The 16,784-nt window shown below is 37.1% G+C and overlaps 2 protein-coding genes across 4 annotated transcripts; one reads left to right on the forward strand and one right to left on the reverse strand.

Annotated features, from left to right (window-relative positions):
* Positions 1–82: 82 nt before the first annotated feature.
* LOC105202235 (nucleoprotein TPR) lies at positions 83–16,763 on the reverse strand. Of its 3 annotated transcripts, none has more exons than XM_011170645.3 (13): positions 16,383–16,763; positions 15,913–16,075; positions 15,534–15,755; positions 14,876–15,435; positions 14,065–14,456; positions 12,109–13,869; positions 9,588–12,023; positions 9,080–9,478; positions 8,642–8,995; positions 8,375–8,549; positions 7,778–8,098; positions 7,225–7,369; positions 83–1,448 (listed from the first exon to the last, which is right to left on the reverse strand). In XM_011170645.3, the coding sequence occupies exons 1-12, from the start codon at positions 16,570–16,572 to the stop codon at positions 7,254–7,256; spliced, it is 7,089 nt and encodes a 2,362-aa protein (XP_011168947.1). In that variant the 5' UTR covers positions 16,573–16,763; the 3' UTR covers positions 83–1,448; positions 7,225–7,253. The 3 variants fall into 3 exon arrangements, with proteins under 3 accessions (XP_011168947.1, XP_011168946.1, XP_011168945.1); XM_011170644.3 differs by lacking the exon at positions 83–1,448 and adding an exon at positions 3,336–3,527; XM_011170643.3 differs by lacking the exon at positions 83–1,448 and having other exon boundaries at positions 6,894–7,369.
* LOC105202236 (platelet-derived growth factor subunit A) lies at positions 1,646–3,643 on the forward strand. Its single transcript, XM_011170646.3, has one exon. The coding sequence runs from the start codon at positions 2,928–2,930 to the stop codon at positions 3,423–3,425; it is 498 nt and encodes a 165-aa protein (XP_011168948.1). The 5' UTR covers positions 1,646–2,927; the 3' UTR covers positions 3,426–3,643.
* Positions 16,764–16,784: the final 21 nt, after the last annotated feature.

Below are 16,784 nucleotides of genomic sequence, written 5' to 3' on the forward strand. Positions count from 1 at the left end.
AATACTCAAGAATTTGAGAGAGAGAGAGAGAGAGAGAGAAAGGGGGAAAGACGAAGGCGAGGGGAAAAGAAAGAACAAAAAATATATTTCTTTTTTCTTTAATGATAAATTGATAAAGTAGTTAATTACACGATGCTATGCACATGGACACAGGATTTCTGATAAAGTGGCGCCTGTACGGTAAGAAACTCCGGTTGGGTGCCGCACCGCACGTATAATTAGCCAAGCGCGATAGAAATCCTAGAAAAGCTTAACTAGGTAATCAGACATATTAGATTCACTCGAAGAACATTCGTTACGTCTGAGTCATCTATCACAGTGATAGATTAGTTCTCGAGAAAAAAAGCGGAAAGGGAAGGAATTCCTTATTCTATTTTTAAAATAATTTTAAAACTAGATAAGCATGCAGACAGAAAATAACTTAAATTTAATTTTTTTAATAATGTATATTATATAAAAAGAAATTTATAACGTTTTTCAAATTGTATATATTGCCAAGATCTATAATGCAATTTATCATTAGACTAAATATTAATTATAATAAAATGATCTTACACTTGATGCATTTACTTATGTAATTTAAACGTAAACATATTAAACAGGAAGTATAATAACTTTATTCTTTATTAATGCAATTCAAACTACTTCTCGGATGCAACCTTGACGCAATGTAGTTGACAAAAGCAAGTGTTGCAAAAGACTATTTAATTGCCTGTTTGATAGTCGATGGCTGATTTGCGTAAAAAAAAAACCTTTGAAATGCAAATGTATCGCGGGTATTGCATACTATTTCATCGTTAGTGAGAAAATGAACGTAATTAACATTGATTTCTTCTGCATTTGGTTATTCACCTGTCAAGATGAGAGACACAGATATGGCCGTTATCATATCTTCGAGTTCTGATTTCTCGCGGATTTATTACATTATTCTCGTAGAACGAGTTAACGCGTAGCTAATCTTAAAGGAAGCCAAAGGCAAAAATGCGTCGCGTACAAATAAAACTGAAATTAATAATGAAAAAGAGAGAAAAGAGCATTAAAAAATTAAATTTCAAGTTTTATCAATGTACATGACAAGTAAAATTTGTGTAAAATATTTTTATAAACAAAGAGTATGTAATTATATTATTTATTATTGAAGAATGGAAAAATTGTGCGACATTTTGTTTATTCTTCTAGCATTCTGTATTTATTACCAACAACAAGCCTTCCGCGAAGATAGTCGCGCTTTTTCCGCGTGAAACGAAGAAAAGGTCATTTTACAGTTCGTAGAAGTCGGTAAAGCAACCGAAATACTCGAAGTAATAATCATTCGAGATGATTTCGCCTCCCCGTTGTCGCTAGAAGCACTCGGCCGCGAAAGATGACCGTCCGCGGAAGAACGTAGCAATTGTCCAAACGAGTTAAACGTCTCACGAATATTCCGAATTATTCAAATAATTAATTTCCTGTAAAAGAAGAGAAATCCAATTATTATTCATTGATTATAAAAATTATTCGTTTTTATTTAAATTATTATTACATCATCGTATCACTTGACTGCATTTTGCTGTGACAATTTTATTTTATTCATCATTCCTAAAATAATACATTGTTAAAATAAAAGTTTATTATCTTTTCTTGTTTCAAAAAAATTGTTAATTCATATAAACGTTTTCTTTTATTGCTTATTTATATTTATAATTAAATTTTAATATAATAATATGCAATTAATGCACATATATTTAAATTGGAAGTGCTTTTCGTAAGAGATTTTCAGAGTAGAGTTCTTTCCCAGTGAAAATATTGAAGCATTATTTTTTATTTACATTGAATTAGTTTAAGTAATAATTTTGATTAGTATAAGCGAAGATTTTTTTCGAATTAAATTTTGGAGAGCTAATAAATAACAAAACTATATTCTTGAGTTAATTTCAGATAAAGTTTATTTCAAGAAAGATGTTTAAGACAAGACATAATTAATTAAGATGTATTACATTTAAAAAGTTGGAAAGTTGCAATAAATGATTTCCATTTTCTCTAAAGAATAAAACACTTGACTCTAAAAATCATAATTTAAATTAGCTAAATAATCTGTTAGTAAGAAAAACCTTTTTTTTTTAAAATAAAAACTGTACAAGTAATATCGATACAAAACATGTCAATTTTAGATACCAATACTTGCCGTCGTTATTTTATTGTCTTACATCACATTATTCATCGATATCATTACGGTATCAATATCGATGCCCGACAATCTCATTATCGGCTGTGACAATTATTATTCCAAGTGCAAAGGGTTAAATAGCAATGACTGCACACTCGCCCGCGAAACGGTTGCACAATAAAGCGGAATCATCGTAGAAGGCACGCGCGATCTGGACTTTACGCGTGAGGCATGCGTGCAAGCTCTCCCATATATAAATACTCGTGTGTCAGTGGGAAAATCTCAGTCAACCGATACTTGGTGCTCGTGTAGCTTCTTCTCTCCCGTCCACCGGAATCGTCTCTATTCCAAAACCAGGAGTTTACCACGTGATTGCCTTTCGAAAGGAACGAAGCTTCGAAAGTTGGAAAGAAAAAGGATAAAGATTTCACTTTCGAAGAAAATCCTGTCTGCGCCGGCACACATCCTTCTCCGAAGATAAATTTATAAAGAGAAGAAAATCCAAGAAGATAGATTGGTGGTAATTTCACTTTTAGAAAGAACTTCACGTCGGAAAAGGAACAGGAAGAAATTGTTATCCTTCCTGCGCTCTTGATATCTTCAGTTTCATCGAGCTAGTGATCTAGTGTAAAATAGTTTCTTCAGTGAAGAATTCAATGAGATCGAGTCTTCATAAGTTCAGTAATCAATAACGATCGATTTGTTGCAGCCAGGGATCGCTGATCCGGTAAAACTTGCGAGTGGACGATCCATTTTGACTTCGCTTTTGGGCTAGAAACCGATGATGAAAGGCAGACCGAGGGGATCGCTTGTAAGGTTCTTAATTCTGATCCTGACGGCGGTGAATCAGGGGATGGTGGTTCTGACGGCTCACCACGGCGGTCATCATCAGCAGGTCCCGAGGAGGATACATCTGCCGCGCGCGATGGAGGCTACCAAGAAGTTCCTCTGCAAAGAGCCCCAATCACGAGCCTACAATCTGAGAGACCTGGTGCACACTATGCATTCTAGCGAGATCGTGGAACAGCCGATGTACATTGTAGTGAAGAAGTGCGACAGTCATTCGGGCTGTTGCGTCAGTCCCGATCTCAGCTGCGCGCCGGTGCAGTCGTCGATCTATCACGAGGATATGGAGGTCGAGGTCTGGAGTCTGCTGACGAACAGCACGAGGCGGGTGTGGATCAGGATCGAACAGCATGGCAGGTGTAGCTGCGAGATTAGCAGCGTTAGCGAGAGACTTAGGGAGGACACTCGACTACCTAATATAAAGATTCTTTGATCCTTAAGGTTCCTTGGATCCTATAGATTCAGCATCGAGGCAGAAGACTACAAGTGGATCGATCAGCAACCGACTGATCAGCTTGCATTTCAGTAGACGATTCTGGAAGAAGAGTAATGTCAATTGCAGTTGATTAATCAAGACTAGGACTGATTTTTAAAAAATTTTTATACCTTAATTTTTTAAGATGCGTGTCGAGGTAGGACGAAGACTAGAAACGCAATATTAGCACTTGCTTGCAAAAAATTTTTAATACTACAGTGCAATGGTATGAGAAAATAAAGTGTCGATAAATGTTAGTTGAGTGTAGTTGAGACTGAGGATAAATAGGATTATATAGAGAATGAATTCTCTTGGTGCTAATCGTCCTATTTACTTCGTTTATGGCTATATGACAACAATAGCGAGAAACAAGAAGTAATAAAGTGAAATTACTTAGCAAACATTATACACACTTTGATACTTAATATTAAAAGAATCAGCTTAACAAGACTAATGAAGAAGTTAAGAACTGAGAAAACGTGAGTGAAAACACGGAAAAAGAAGACGCCAGTCTAAGTTGTGATTGTGATGATTATAGATTACGTTATGAAGAATTCTTTAAATTGTTGTTTGGATGATTACTAACAAAAAAGTGAACCTTTCGGTAGTTTAAGTATTCAACGATCTGAAGAGAGAGAGCACCGATTTCGCATTTGGTTCTTCGAAAAAAGGAACTTCAGTCAACGAAAATACACATAAATATCTCACAGATATCTACCTTCAGTAAGGATATTTATCTGGTGATGTGATACTTTTCGATGTCATATATTATAGTCTTCTAATTGTGCCAACTTATTTTTTTACGCAATATTTTTTATGATACAATAAATTTTAGGATTAACATATTTTAAAAAAATGCAAAAACTATGTAAACATCTCTGTAATGTGATATGTGATACACATTACATTTCTTCTTTTATATTCCTTAGAGAATATAAGAGAATGTGAAATTCTAACGAGGTTGAGCGATGATTATTTTATTAGTATTTCAAGGTTAAGAACATTAAAAATAATACGTTATCGTTACTTTTTTGCTAAAAAAAAATTATGTATTAAAAAGTAGTGTTAAAAAAGTAAGATATTAAATTTAAAAATTACATTATTTAATAATCAATATTAAAACTTGCAATTATAAACTAGTCTTTATGCAATACAAGTTAATATGTTTTATAATCAAATTTTTTATAATCATTAATATTTTTATTTTTTTAGTATACTGATCTTTATAGAAATCTAGATTGTAATTCATAAACATAAATTTGATAAAAAATTTTTATTGTTTTTAATTCATTATTATTGTTATTAAGAATGCATTACAGTATTCATTCCAGTACAAAAATTCTGTAGTTACATATGAATTATAGACCCTCAGTACTGGTAGTGACTATCAGAAGATAGCCTAAGATATAAAGTACAAAACATTTCAATATTCAAAATATATGATAAAATATAAAAATAAATAAAATTCATAATTGCTTTTAATTTAATTTAATCTCTGATCTGGCACGCCGATTACTGTATGCACTAAAAAAGTACGCGAATTTATTGAACAAATATAAAGATAATAAAGAACTAAAATAACGATAAGAATAACGACTAAATTTTGTTTCGATTGTTGTAAAAATGTAACAAAGTTTACGCGTATTTCCCAACCTTGTAATTTATATCTGCCTCACAGAATGTGATCGTGAATATTTTAGAGATTCTAGGCATTTAAGAATACTTTTAACTGACATTGTGATAAGATCATATCAATTTGTTAGCGATTAAGTGAGAGGAGATGTATCCAAGAGAGAAATGTATATAAAACGGCACCACTCCGTTCGTACATTCAGATTCGTTGATTTCCAACGTGATTCTCATGGGAAACTTAATAACATCGCAAAACTAACATGTCATGTTAAATATAACTTTGTTATAGATTTGCTAAGTACGATACTGTTCGTGTGCAGAGTTTACATTAGTTAAACAAAGTCCAGACGCGGCGGAAATAACTGCGTTTGTATGTAAAACCACACCACTCCGTTCGTGCGTTTGGATTCGCAGTGATTTCCAACGTGATCTTCATAAGAAACTTAATAACATCGCGAAACTAACATGTCATGTTAAATATAATGTTAGCTATATACAACGCGTGTCACAAAATTATAGGAGAGTACTTTAGGAATCGAAGAATTTTTTGCGTTGTGAGCAATTTTTATAACTTCTATAGGTGTAGATAGGCAATAAATTTTTTGTATTTCGAATTAATTTATGTATTAAATGAGTGAAATGAAGTGATCGCGAATATCGACGGATGTAAGAAGAAACAATTTAGTTTATAACACAGTATTTTGATATCAGTTTTAAATTTAGCGCAATTTAAAAAATCTAATTGTTCATATATATTTGTATTATAATTAATTAGTCGAGACGTATCGAAAGGATTCAACAGTATTCCTGTAGTATCTAATTAGCATCTAATAACTCAAATATTATTTAATTTTTGTATTAATTTATATATCAACTAATTTATGAAAAGAGAAACGAAGAAAATGTTTATATATGAATAAATTGAAGCTTTGGCTATTTTTATACTAACTCCGACAATTTATTTTTATATTTGTTATTTTTTTAAATCTTTTTATTTAAATTTTAGTTATAAATAATAAATAACCTATTTACTTTCGACAGTTTTCGACTGAATCTTTTTCGAATACAATTATTTAATAAGGAATAATGTTAATTCGAATTTACGCTTTCTAGAAAAATAAACAAATTCAAAAATATTCAGTAAAACATTTTATAAAATAAATAATTTAAACAATTAAATTTTATAATTTTTTTTCTTCAAAAATTTTATATTTATTCTTTCTAAAAAAATTGATGAATTCGTAATTTTTTCTTTTCACTGATAAAAGAGATGAATATATGGACCTTCTCTTTGTATGTAATTTCTCCACGTGAATTTTTTTCAATGCAATACCTTCAAACAAATTTTGTAGTCTGTATTTAATTTTGAATAAAATTTCTTGGAAATCTAACATTGATTTTCACGACTATTATTTCACTATTAACTGTATCGTTTATCCGTCTGTTCGTCTACGAAAGACAAAAATAGCGAAACAATACGTATTCTCAATTTAGCGCGTAGACATGTGAAAAGAATTGGACTCACGCCCAAACGAGAGCCGGCGGCGCCGTTATGTCAATCCCGATGCTTACAGACACCTGTGAGTGTCCGCGAAGTCAACCATGCCAAAAAAATATATCAGTTCGCGAACGCCGAATAAAAAAACCAAATCGCGTACAAAATTATATAATATGTTAATCACTAGAAATTTAATATTTTGCATGCCCATTTTCAAAACGGTTTTCAAGAATTTTTCATTAAAATTAATTTCAAGTAAACAGGCCAACTCGGAAATAAAATAAATAGAAATCTAATTTTATTTTCTTATAAGTCTAAAATTTATTAATTTCTTATAGTATTTAAAAACATGTCACAAAACTACAAACTGCAACTCCATTCTTTATCGATTCTTAAACTCATATAAAAAAAACAGATTTTTAAAGACTCTATTGAGAAAAAAATGTGCAAAAAATAGTGTGAAACTTTCTATATAACTTTTCTGTATATTTTTTTAAAAGAAATGGAAGCATTAAAGCATTTATCATATAAATGAATGAACCAGTTACTGAAGTTTATCATTTACTTGTGTTTAACATAAATCGACAGTATAAACTACATAGAATGTCTGATGAGTAAAAGACATACATAAAACGCTGAGAAGACGCTGTGCGACATTATGAATATCGGGCATAAGGATATTTCGAGCGCATTCGTCGCCCGCGCGCTCCTCGTCCTCGTCCCCCCTCATTGGCAGCCCCTCTAGTTGCGTGTCCTCGCATCACGGGTTGTCCTTTGAAAATAGAAATATCATTATAGCATTATAGGGATATTATAATATTTCAGATTCAAATTATTTCAACAAAACATTTTATGAAATTTTATTCGAATAATCGCTATTTTGATATTTTTTCATTATAATATTATTATAAACATCGATGTTAACTTTATTTAAAATATTTGATAAGGCTATCAATTCTTTTCACCGATCGAGAAAGCATTAAAATCTAATATTTTATCTATATTGAAGAAAAATGGTAATTGTATATGCATATGTTATTAGCAGTAAAGCAATCATTTAAATGAAAAATTAAAAGAACTTCTCATTATTTGAACAAAAAATTAATGCAATAGAAGAAATAAGATTTATTTTGTATCGAAATAAATGGATAAGAAGTTATTTAATCGCTACTCTATTTACCTCTACCCGATTGGCTGTCTCCCCATACAATCGGTGTAGGCCTCGCGCCTCTTGCCGCTCTGAAAGGCGACCTCGGCGATCGTCTCACTGTCACTCCTCTGGCATTATTGGAATCACCTGCGGCAGCCAGGCTGGCCGCCATCGTTCTTTGACGAGTATTACTGGAGGGCGACGCCTCCGCTTCACGATTCTCCTCTTCAACCTCCTCCTCAGCGAGTTCGCTTCCCGCTTCTTCCGTCGCGTCTGCCGGGTCTATGACATCATCCTCGCTGGATGCTGCGGCTACCGGTTCTTCAACTCGTTTGTCACCCTCCGAGCTCACTGCGAATATCAAAAAGGAAACGATAGAATTATCATCCATGCAGTTCTTATATTATTAATTTTTATTAGAGTAAAACAGCTCTCCCCGCTTGAAAATCAAAGAGCTAAATATTTAGTAATTATATTAACAGTAACAGAATTATTAAATCTTACTAAATATTTGGTTACATTATTGAACACTTAATTAAAATTATTTAAATTAAAGTTTAGTATTTATCATCTATCATCTTGATTATTATTATCAAATTTTGTTTCAGAGTAGATTTAATGAAATACCTTCGCTTGGTGTTGCGCTAGATTCTGTAGCTTCAGTTGAACCACGTTGCGGGTCGTCAGCACTGACGATGCGAATGCTGGGAATGTTAGGGTCTTCTACACTGTCTCCCGAAGTTGCCGTTGCAGAAACATGCGTCACAGTATTTTCTTGTTCTTCAGATTGACTGCTACTAGTCTATTGCAATGAGAATTGTGAAAAGAGACATTAAATATAAGAGTACTAATGTTTTCATAACAAATTGTAATAAAAAATAAAAATTTTCTTACCGAAGGAGGTAAATCTGCAGCTGGGGAAACTTGAAGAGGAGTCGTGGGAACACTGCGACCAGTTCCACCATCCTCCAACTGTGTCAGATCTATTCTGCTATCGTCCAGGCTCTCTTGGACAACTACAGCGGAGTTAGTCGAACCGAAGATCCTAGTGTTAGAACCTGCAGGCGTCGTCAAAGATGGCGTAGAGGAAGCTGTCGTAGGAGCCGAAGGGTCTCCAAAGGTGAAGCGACCTTGCGGCACTTGCGGAGAACTCACAGCTTCGCCGAAACCGTCGCGACGAGGAACGAAGAGAGTAGGAGTGCTTGGTACAATGCAATCGTCACCGCCATCTTCGTAACCTTGTTGTGGCTTTGAGAAGAAAAAAATGAAACGGTAAGTTGTAGCGATGTAAAGTAAATTTTATAAGCTTTGATAAATAAAAAATAAAAATACCAGAAGAAGATGTTGCTGTTGTTGCTGCCTGGGCATAGGTGCAATTCCTCTAGATCTCGTTGTAAATGACGTGGCGGGCTCTCCGGTCGGCCCAGCGCTACTAATGGCTTCAGATTGCTGCTGATTTGTAGGAATAATAGCTTGACCTTGTCTAGAGATCTCAACACTGGAATCCTCCTCCATTATGATCTCAACCTCGTTATTATCTCGTTCAACCTCAACTTCGACTTCATACGGCATTTCTTCCTCCTCCTCTATCTCTTCATATGTGTCGTTGTCAAACTCTTCTTCTTCCTGTGCTTGATGGTTGCCCCCACCTTCACCCTCATCACAGTCCACCACTACTACGCAACCTTCTTCTACTTCTTCATCTTGATCCCTCTGGCTTGACGTGGGCACCTAAATCATATTAATATTAAAAAGTTAAAATAATTTTCGAAACTAAATTTATAGATAAATATACAATTGTTTATTCTTCTTTTTTATCTCTCTATTACATCATCCTTACCTGATACTCTACTTCCGAAGCGCTGGCGCTTGCAGTCGCACTAATGTCTTGTCTGCTCCTTTTAGTTTTTGGACTCTGCGATTGCTCCTGACGCCCATGATCCAGTCCTTCGACTATCCCAGAACCAGAGGCGGTTGAATCTAAGACTCGAGCTCTCTTGAGTCCCGTGGAAGCTTGAGAAGTACTGACCGACTGCGTAGAGCTGCTCGCCACCGTCTGTTGTTGGTCACTGACAGTGATCTGCTGCTGTTGCTGCTGTTCTACTCTGGGACTCACCAGCGCTACTGTTTGTTGTTGCTGCTGCTGTTGCTGTTGCTGCTGGCATTGTTGCTGTTGCGGTTGCAAGTTAAGAGGCTCTGCACTCTCTGGATCCTCTCTCTGTGTCGATTCCGCCGATTCACTCAATTGCGGTTGCACCACCAATTGACGCAGACTGCTAGTTTGTGCACTCTGTGAAGAAGTACTGGTACTCGCCGGCTGGAAGTCGGTCAGGCTACTAGTTGGCGAGCTCGTCTCCGTAGTATGCACCACCTGCTGCTGCTGCATCTGATGCGGTGCAACCATGACTGGCGCACCAGCTGTAGTCGGCAAGACGGCAGCTGTTCGGGACTGTACAACAACGCTCATCGGCCTAATACTGGCCAATGGTGTCTCCGCTCTAGCCGACATAGGCTTAATATTTGCTGTCGGTGGCTCCGTAGTCGCGCTCACCCCGCTTACTCCCGACAACTGTCTCTGGAGTTGAGAGACTCGCTGCAAGAGCGCTTCCTTCTCTGCTTGTATCTCCGACTTCTCATGCTCCAATCTAGAGATACGACCTTCCATCTGCGATTTCAATGCCAGTAATCGTGTATCATGCTCAGCATCTCCTTGATCTCCGGCACTACCTCCTGCAGATTCTAATCTAGCTTTTAGGTCTAATAATTCTTTCTCGCAGATTTTTTTGGACTCTGTCAGTTGCATGATTTTCGTCCTGGCGCCTTTAAGGACTTGTTTCGCTCTGTCCTCCTTCTCTACGCTGCTACGATTCATAGCCTCAATTTCCTTTCTCAGATTATCAGCCTCGCTTTGAGCTGTTGTCATTTGGCGAGTTACTTCATCTATCTTCGTCGTGAGCTCGATGTTCGCTTGGCGTAGTTCTTGGCGGCCTTCCTCTCGCAGCTGATTCTCACGCTCTTGCGTCACGTTGGAGGCATCCGCGTTTCTGTTTTCCTCGTTGCGACTCTTCTCTTCTTCAACATTTTTTGCGAGTTCTTCAAATTGAGTTTTATACTTCTTGGCTATTTTGCGGATCTGAATTTCTTTGTTTCTAATGTCATTAAGAATGACCTCTTTTTCGCTCAATTCCTTTTTAAGAGAAATCAAGTCCTTCGCTTTCAAAGAGGAATCGGCTAGTGCTTCATTAAGCTCTTGACCCAATTTGCGAACCTCTTCCGATGCTCGCGATATTTGTTCATCTTGGGTTTGTAACTGTTTTTGCAGCTGCATCAATTGCTCCTCAAGTTTCGCCTTCTCTGTTTTCACTTGATTAAATTCCTCACTTCTCTTCGCATGAGTTTCCCGCTCTGATGTTAACAGCTTGCTCAAATTTTCTCTTTCAGTCTGAAGTCGTCGCCAATCCTCAGGACTGGCCTTATTCGCTTTTTCCAATAACATGTTCGCCCTCTGCCTCCATCTGGTTGCCTCGCCTTTCAAGCTGGTATTTTCTTCTGTCAAAGCTTCCGTTTTGGCTGTCAAATCTCGAGATACATCCCGAAGAGGTATTACTTCCTCCGATAAAGCGTTTACTTTGGCTGTAAGCTGGTTCACCTTCGCAATGAGACTATCTCTTTCTTCTCTGAGGATTCGATTAGAATCCGTAATGGCGTTTAAGGTCTCCACTTTACGCAACAATTCCGCATGCTTAGAGGTTGTCTTCACATCGATCTCGGCCTTCTCTCGTTCAGAGTTCAGCAAAGTTTCTGTTTCTTTCAATCGCTTCTCTACTATCTCTGTCTGCGATTTCAATCTGAGATTTTCGGCTCTAAGAACATCAGACTTAGCTATAGCCAGATCCTTTTCTCTTCTCAAATACTTCATAACTTTCAGCAATTGTTCAACTGAATTGGAGTCTTCCTCCATAGAGCTGAAACTCTTATTTAGAGCTTCCATACTAGTATCCGGGCTGTCTCTTCCGCTTATCTTGGTCTGCTGACTTTGCATGATAGATACTCGATCACCCAACTCCTGAATTTGATTATGCAGAAGCGCATTCTGCGTATCAAGATCTGTAATTCTCTTCTGGCATTCTTCAATCTCGTTGATGTATTTCTGCTCTCTTTGTTTCGACGCTGACTTTTCAATTTCCAGAGCTTCCACTGCTGCGTTTCGTTCTTGAGTCAGACTATCAAGTCGATATTGAATTTGTTCAGTTTCCTCTTTCAACTTTGCCAAAATCTACATTTATGTAACAAAAACATTTATGCATAGATAATACATTCACATAAAATAATATTAAATATCTCTTTATTGCTAGACTTACCTGCAAATCAGACGAATGCTGCATCATTTCTCTGGCATATTTATCCTCTGCTTCTTTAGCACTGACGGAGACAGATTTCAGATCGCTCTTGAGTAATTCCAACTCACCCTTCAACTCGTCCAGCTCTTCGACCTTCCTTTCAGCCTCAGCTAGTTTGTTTCTTAATTCCGAGTCAGTTTCATGCCTGCCATTTGATATCTTCGCCAGATCATCACTTAAATCTTTCACTCTCTTCTGCAGCGAAATGATCTCCACACGTGACTCTTTCAGGGCGTTCTCCAGCTCTTCTTTGCATTTGTTATACTCGGTCGTCATTTCTCTCAACTGCGTTTCAGCGCTCTCAGCAATGTCGCAGTACTGCTGACTTTGTTGCCTAGCTGCCTTCAATTGCTCGGAAAATGATTTTGCTTCAACTTGAGAGGTACTCAGTTGCACTTGCAACTCCTTCACGCGCTTTACAAGATCCTCCTCGCCTGTCAAGGGTTTAGCAATAGAATGGGCAGTTGCTTGTCTCAATTTATTGGTCAATTCATCAATTCTTTGACTACATTGAGTCTCAATCTCTCTCGCTTGATCCAACTCTGTCTTCAATCTCTCGCTCAATTCGCGTTCTTCTTTCAATCTTTCTTGAGCGGTCGTAAATTGTCTCTCTAAATGAGCCGTCAATTCCCTGAAGCGATCTTGCTCTTCTTGAAGACGACGCCGAAGAGCAGCGCATTCTCTGTTAGCGTCATCGAGCCTTTGTTCTGCTCTAAGCTGTCCTTCAGCTTGGACTCGCTCCAAACTAGCCTTAATAGACTCCACATCCGCATAAAGCAGTGCTTGAGAGTGTCTTTCCCTTTGGAAAACTTCCCGCTCTTTTAGGAGGCGTGTCTCCGAGTCCTTCAAAAGTTGACGTTCCTGACGAATATTGTCCAATTGAACTTCCGCTCGAGATAAGCGAGATTGAGCGGCGAGCGTCTCGTCTTTTAGCATCATAATACTTTGCTCATGTTTGCTGATAGTGACACTGTAATTGTTGCATTTGTCCTCGAGTGCTTTGATCTGAGTCTTGTAAGTAGCGATATGAGTCTGCAAATTTGTAAATCTGTCGTTCGCAGAGTCCAACTGCGCTTTCAGTGCGCAACATCTTCCTGATTTCGCTTCCGCCTCTTTCCTAAGCTTTTCAACCTCCTCGCTCAACATCTTTTCATGCGCGGTTCGGTCTTTTCGATATGTCTCATACTCATCTGAAATATGTTTAAACTTATCCTCAGCCTCCTTTAGCTTGCTGGACAACTTTTCTTTTTCCTCATCACTTTTCGTCTTCGACTTCTCTTCCGACTTGGACTTGCCTTCTTCGATATCTTTTTCCACTTCCTCTTTCCTCTTCTCGCCGGAATTCTTTATCTGGTGGTACATGTTCTTGTACATGTCTCTCTGCTTCAGAAGACCGTCAAACATCCTCGACTGCCTATCTTGTGCAGCCTGCATGTCTGCCAACTGTTCCATGTAATGGTCCAGCTTCTCCTTCATCTCGCCCGAATTTATTTCGTTGGTGGCCCGCTCGATTTCTTCCTGCCTGGATGACAACGCACGAACAACTGCTAAAAGCTTCTGATTATTCTCCTGCAGTTCCTCGATATTTCTAAAGGTCACCAATTTCTTGCCAATGATCTGCGAAGACAGGATATCATCTGTGTCAACGGAAGAAGACAAATCTCTAGTTTCGACAGGGGTACCGGTGCGGTTTTCTTGAACTTCTTTGAGCAAGAAACATACCTATAATAGAGAAAAAAAATTTCATAATCACATAACATGACGAAAATATTTTAAAGATCAGAATCAGATACAACAGCTCAAAAACTATAAAAATCACACCGCTTTTACTTGCATTTCCGGGAGCTCATTTTACCCACTGTTCTTTATTACTATTAAATACCAGTTCGCTACAATATATAAAAAAATATAACCCACTTGTCTAGCCAGGTCAGCCGATTGAGTTTTTAACACAAGGTTTTCTTTAGTGTGATGCTTTGCAAGACGGTTAGCCTCGTCGGAGTTTTCATGAAGACGCTGATTTTCCGCAAGAAGTTCGTCCACCCTATTTGTCAGCGTCGCGATATTTGTCATAGCCGCTTCATAATCTTCACGTTGTTGCTGCAGTAATGGCGCCTTCTGCTCGAGTTCACGAAGAATCGCGTCCATCTGACACTTTAAGCGTCCATTTTCTTCCTTCGCCAAAACTAATTCATTAGTGGCTTCGACTAGTTGGGTATAAATTTGCGTAAGGCTTGCGCCCTTTCGTAGCACTCGACTGGTTATAGCTGCTGTAGGTGCCAACTGCTCTACCGCTTGATTCAATTGCTCTGTAAAGTTTGTAAAAATTATAATAAATGGAATGCTTCCCTAGTAATAAAAAAAATAATTAAAATATGTGTAGAGATTCAAATGTATGCTTTCAGCATTAATGCATTAAAAGAGTTTTTCTTTGTCGCGCTGATTGTTCGATTTTTAGAAATTTTGTGGGGAGAGAAAAACAGATATTTTAATTACTTTTTATCATTTGTTTTTTTTTTAATTAATTTCCTGCTTCTTTAAATAGAAAATTTAAATAACAATTTATTAACAATGATCAATAAAGCACAAAAATAATTTTGAAAAATATTTACCCATTTCTAAAAAAAAAAAATAAAAAATAAAAGAGAGAGTTCTGCAAATTCTTTAAAAAATCAGCAACAAAATAAAAAATCTTTTTAAACACGACAAAAAATTTAAAGCTGCCCACCTTGTTGGATGTTCTTCAGTAATTCATTAGCATGTTCCAGTTCCTTTGTCAGTTCTTGGATATTCTGCTCCTTTTCATCAATATCTTGCTTGTGCTGAAGTAACAACTGATTGTACTTCGTCTCTAAAATTCCGTACTCTTCCGCGGTGCTATCTACAAGTTTCTGCAGTTCGCTCGCCGCGTTAGAAAGTTCCTCCGACTTGGAGTTAGCATCATCCTTCATCGACTCGTATAAGCTGGATAAATTTTTCTGTGCATTGATTTCTTTCTGATAGGAATCATTTATGGCGATTTCGTGAGCTCGCTGCTGTTCGACTTTTTGCGTCAGTTCATCGCAAAGCTTTTGAAGAGAGGACACCGACTCTCGTAGCTGAGAATTGGCTTCATTGGTTATTCTTAATTCTTCCTCACGCTGGGACAGCTTGGTGTCAATTAAAAGAGCTCTGGCCGAGGCTTCAGATCTTACTGTCTGAAGTTCAGAGGTCCTCTTAGCTAGCTCTTCTTCGAGACCTGCTATTTGTTGCGAGAAAAGCACTCGTTCTTGCTCCAGTCGTTTCTCCCTATACACACATGATTCAAATTAAAAATGTATATTATTAAAATTAATTGAAGAATTTCCTTAAAAAATTGTACTTAAAAAATTTTTTTTTTAACTCACTTGTAATCTAAGGTCATTTCGCGACTGCGAATTTCCTCTGTCTCCGCTAGAGTTTGGCACTTGGCTGCAATAGCAGTTTGAAGCTGAGAGCTATAAGATGATAATTCAGTACGCATTCTTTCGATTTCAGTATCTCGCCTTTCGACTTGTAGTTGTAAGGCATTTGCCTCATCTGTAGCTGTATCTCTCTGTCTACGTAATTCCCCATTTTCCTTCTCCAACCTGCAAGTCACATTAAATAAAATTGCAAGAAATTATTAAATATTAATAATGCTACATTAAAAATAAACCGGTTTTTACTGCTTCACATAATTAAATCTCTTATTATTAAAATATATTATTTTTTTAAATATAAAGATATCACATGTAATGCTGTTACCGTTTAACAGATTCCTGTAATCGATGAACTTCTATTTTCACCCCTTCAAGATTGCTACACGTTTCTGTGTTGCTCTTTTCCGCTAGCTCTAACTTTCCTTTGTACTCCTCGAGATTTGACTTGTGTTCAGCAAGTTCCTTCTGTGCCTTGCTCCAATTTTGCTCTGTATGTAAACATAACAATTAAAATTCTTGTTCGCCGTTTACAACATTTATTTATGCAGGATTCTTTATTGTTTTATATAAATTTGAAATTAAATTTAAAATTTAAATTTTCGCCGAAAATCATACAATTTCAGGCATTCAGGAATACAAAAGCTTGTGTTATGAGCAAATAATGAAAACGTTACAAGGGGGGAGACCAAGGATAAATAAGAAACCGCCAGAGCTTCGAGAACATGTAAATAAAACAAGTATTTCGCGAATATTTGGAGATGTACAAAAAAAAATTGAAACCGGCGTCCAGCTCACCCAGGCATTTTCGGTTGGTCTCGAAAATCGCTTTGGCGGTTATGAACTCCTCGAATTTTGCGTTAAAGTGCGCATTGATCTTCCTCGTTAATTCTCTCGGGATTTGCGCCAGCTCCTCGTCGCTCACTATTTCCCGAAGAACGTTGGGCTCGCTCTCCTCGACCGCTTCCATCCCGATCGAATTATTCATCGACTGGTTGGGTTAACCGAACTTAACAAGCCGGTGTTCTCAAATTCCAAGGTTATGGCATCAAATTTTCGCCGAACAAGCACGACATTTGCGTTATCACGTTTCTACAATGAACACGAACGTTTACCGCTCTCGACCGCCTCGCACCGCCTCGTCCTCGCGTAGTGCAAAAGAGAGAAAATAGAAGAGTAGAACCAGGAAAACCAACACGC

This window comes from Solenopsis invicta, chromosome 13, assembly GCF_016802725.1.
Source record: "Solenopsis invicta isolate M01_SB chromosome 13, UNIL_Sinv_3.0, whole genome shotgun sequence".
Lineage (NCBI taxonomy): Eukaryota > Metazoa > Arthropoda > Insecta > Hymenoptera > Formicidae > Solenopsis > Solenopsis invicta.

Bases quoted from the DNA above. Each gene is read 5' to 3' on its own strand.
- LOC105202235 (XM_011170645.3), bottom strand. From the start codon at position 16,572: ATGAATAATTCGATCGGGATGGAAGCGGTCGAGGAGAGCGAGCCCAAC. The intron at 14,457-14,875 runs GTGGGCAGCTTT...CAAACTTTACAG, and splicing joins ACTGAAGAACATCCAACAAG to AGCAATTGAATCAAGCGGTA. The intron at 8,099-8,374 runs GTATTTCATTAA...TGATATTCGCAG, and splicing joins TAGCGCAACACCAAGCGAAG to TGAGCTCGGAGGGTGACAAA.
- LOC105202236 (XM_011170646.3), top strand. From the start codon at position 2,928: ATGATGAAAGGCAGACCGAGGGGATCGCTTGTAAGGTTCTTAATTCTG.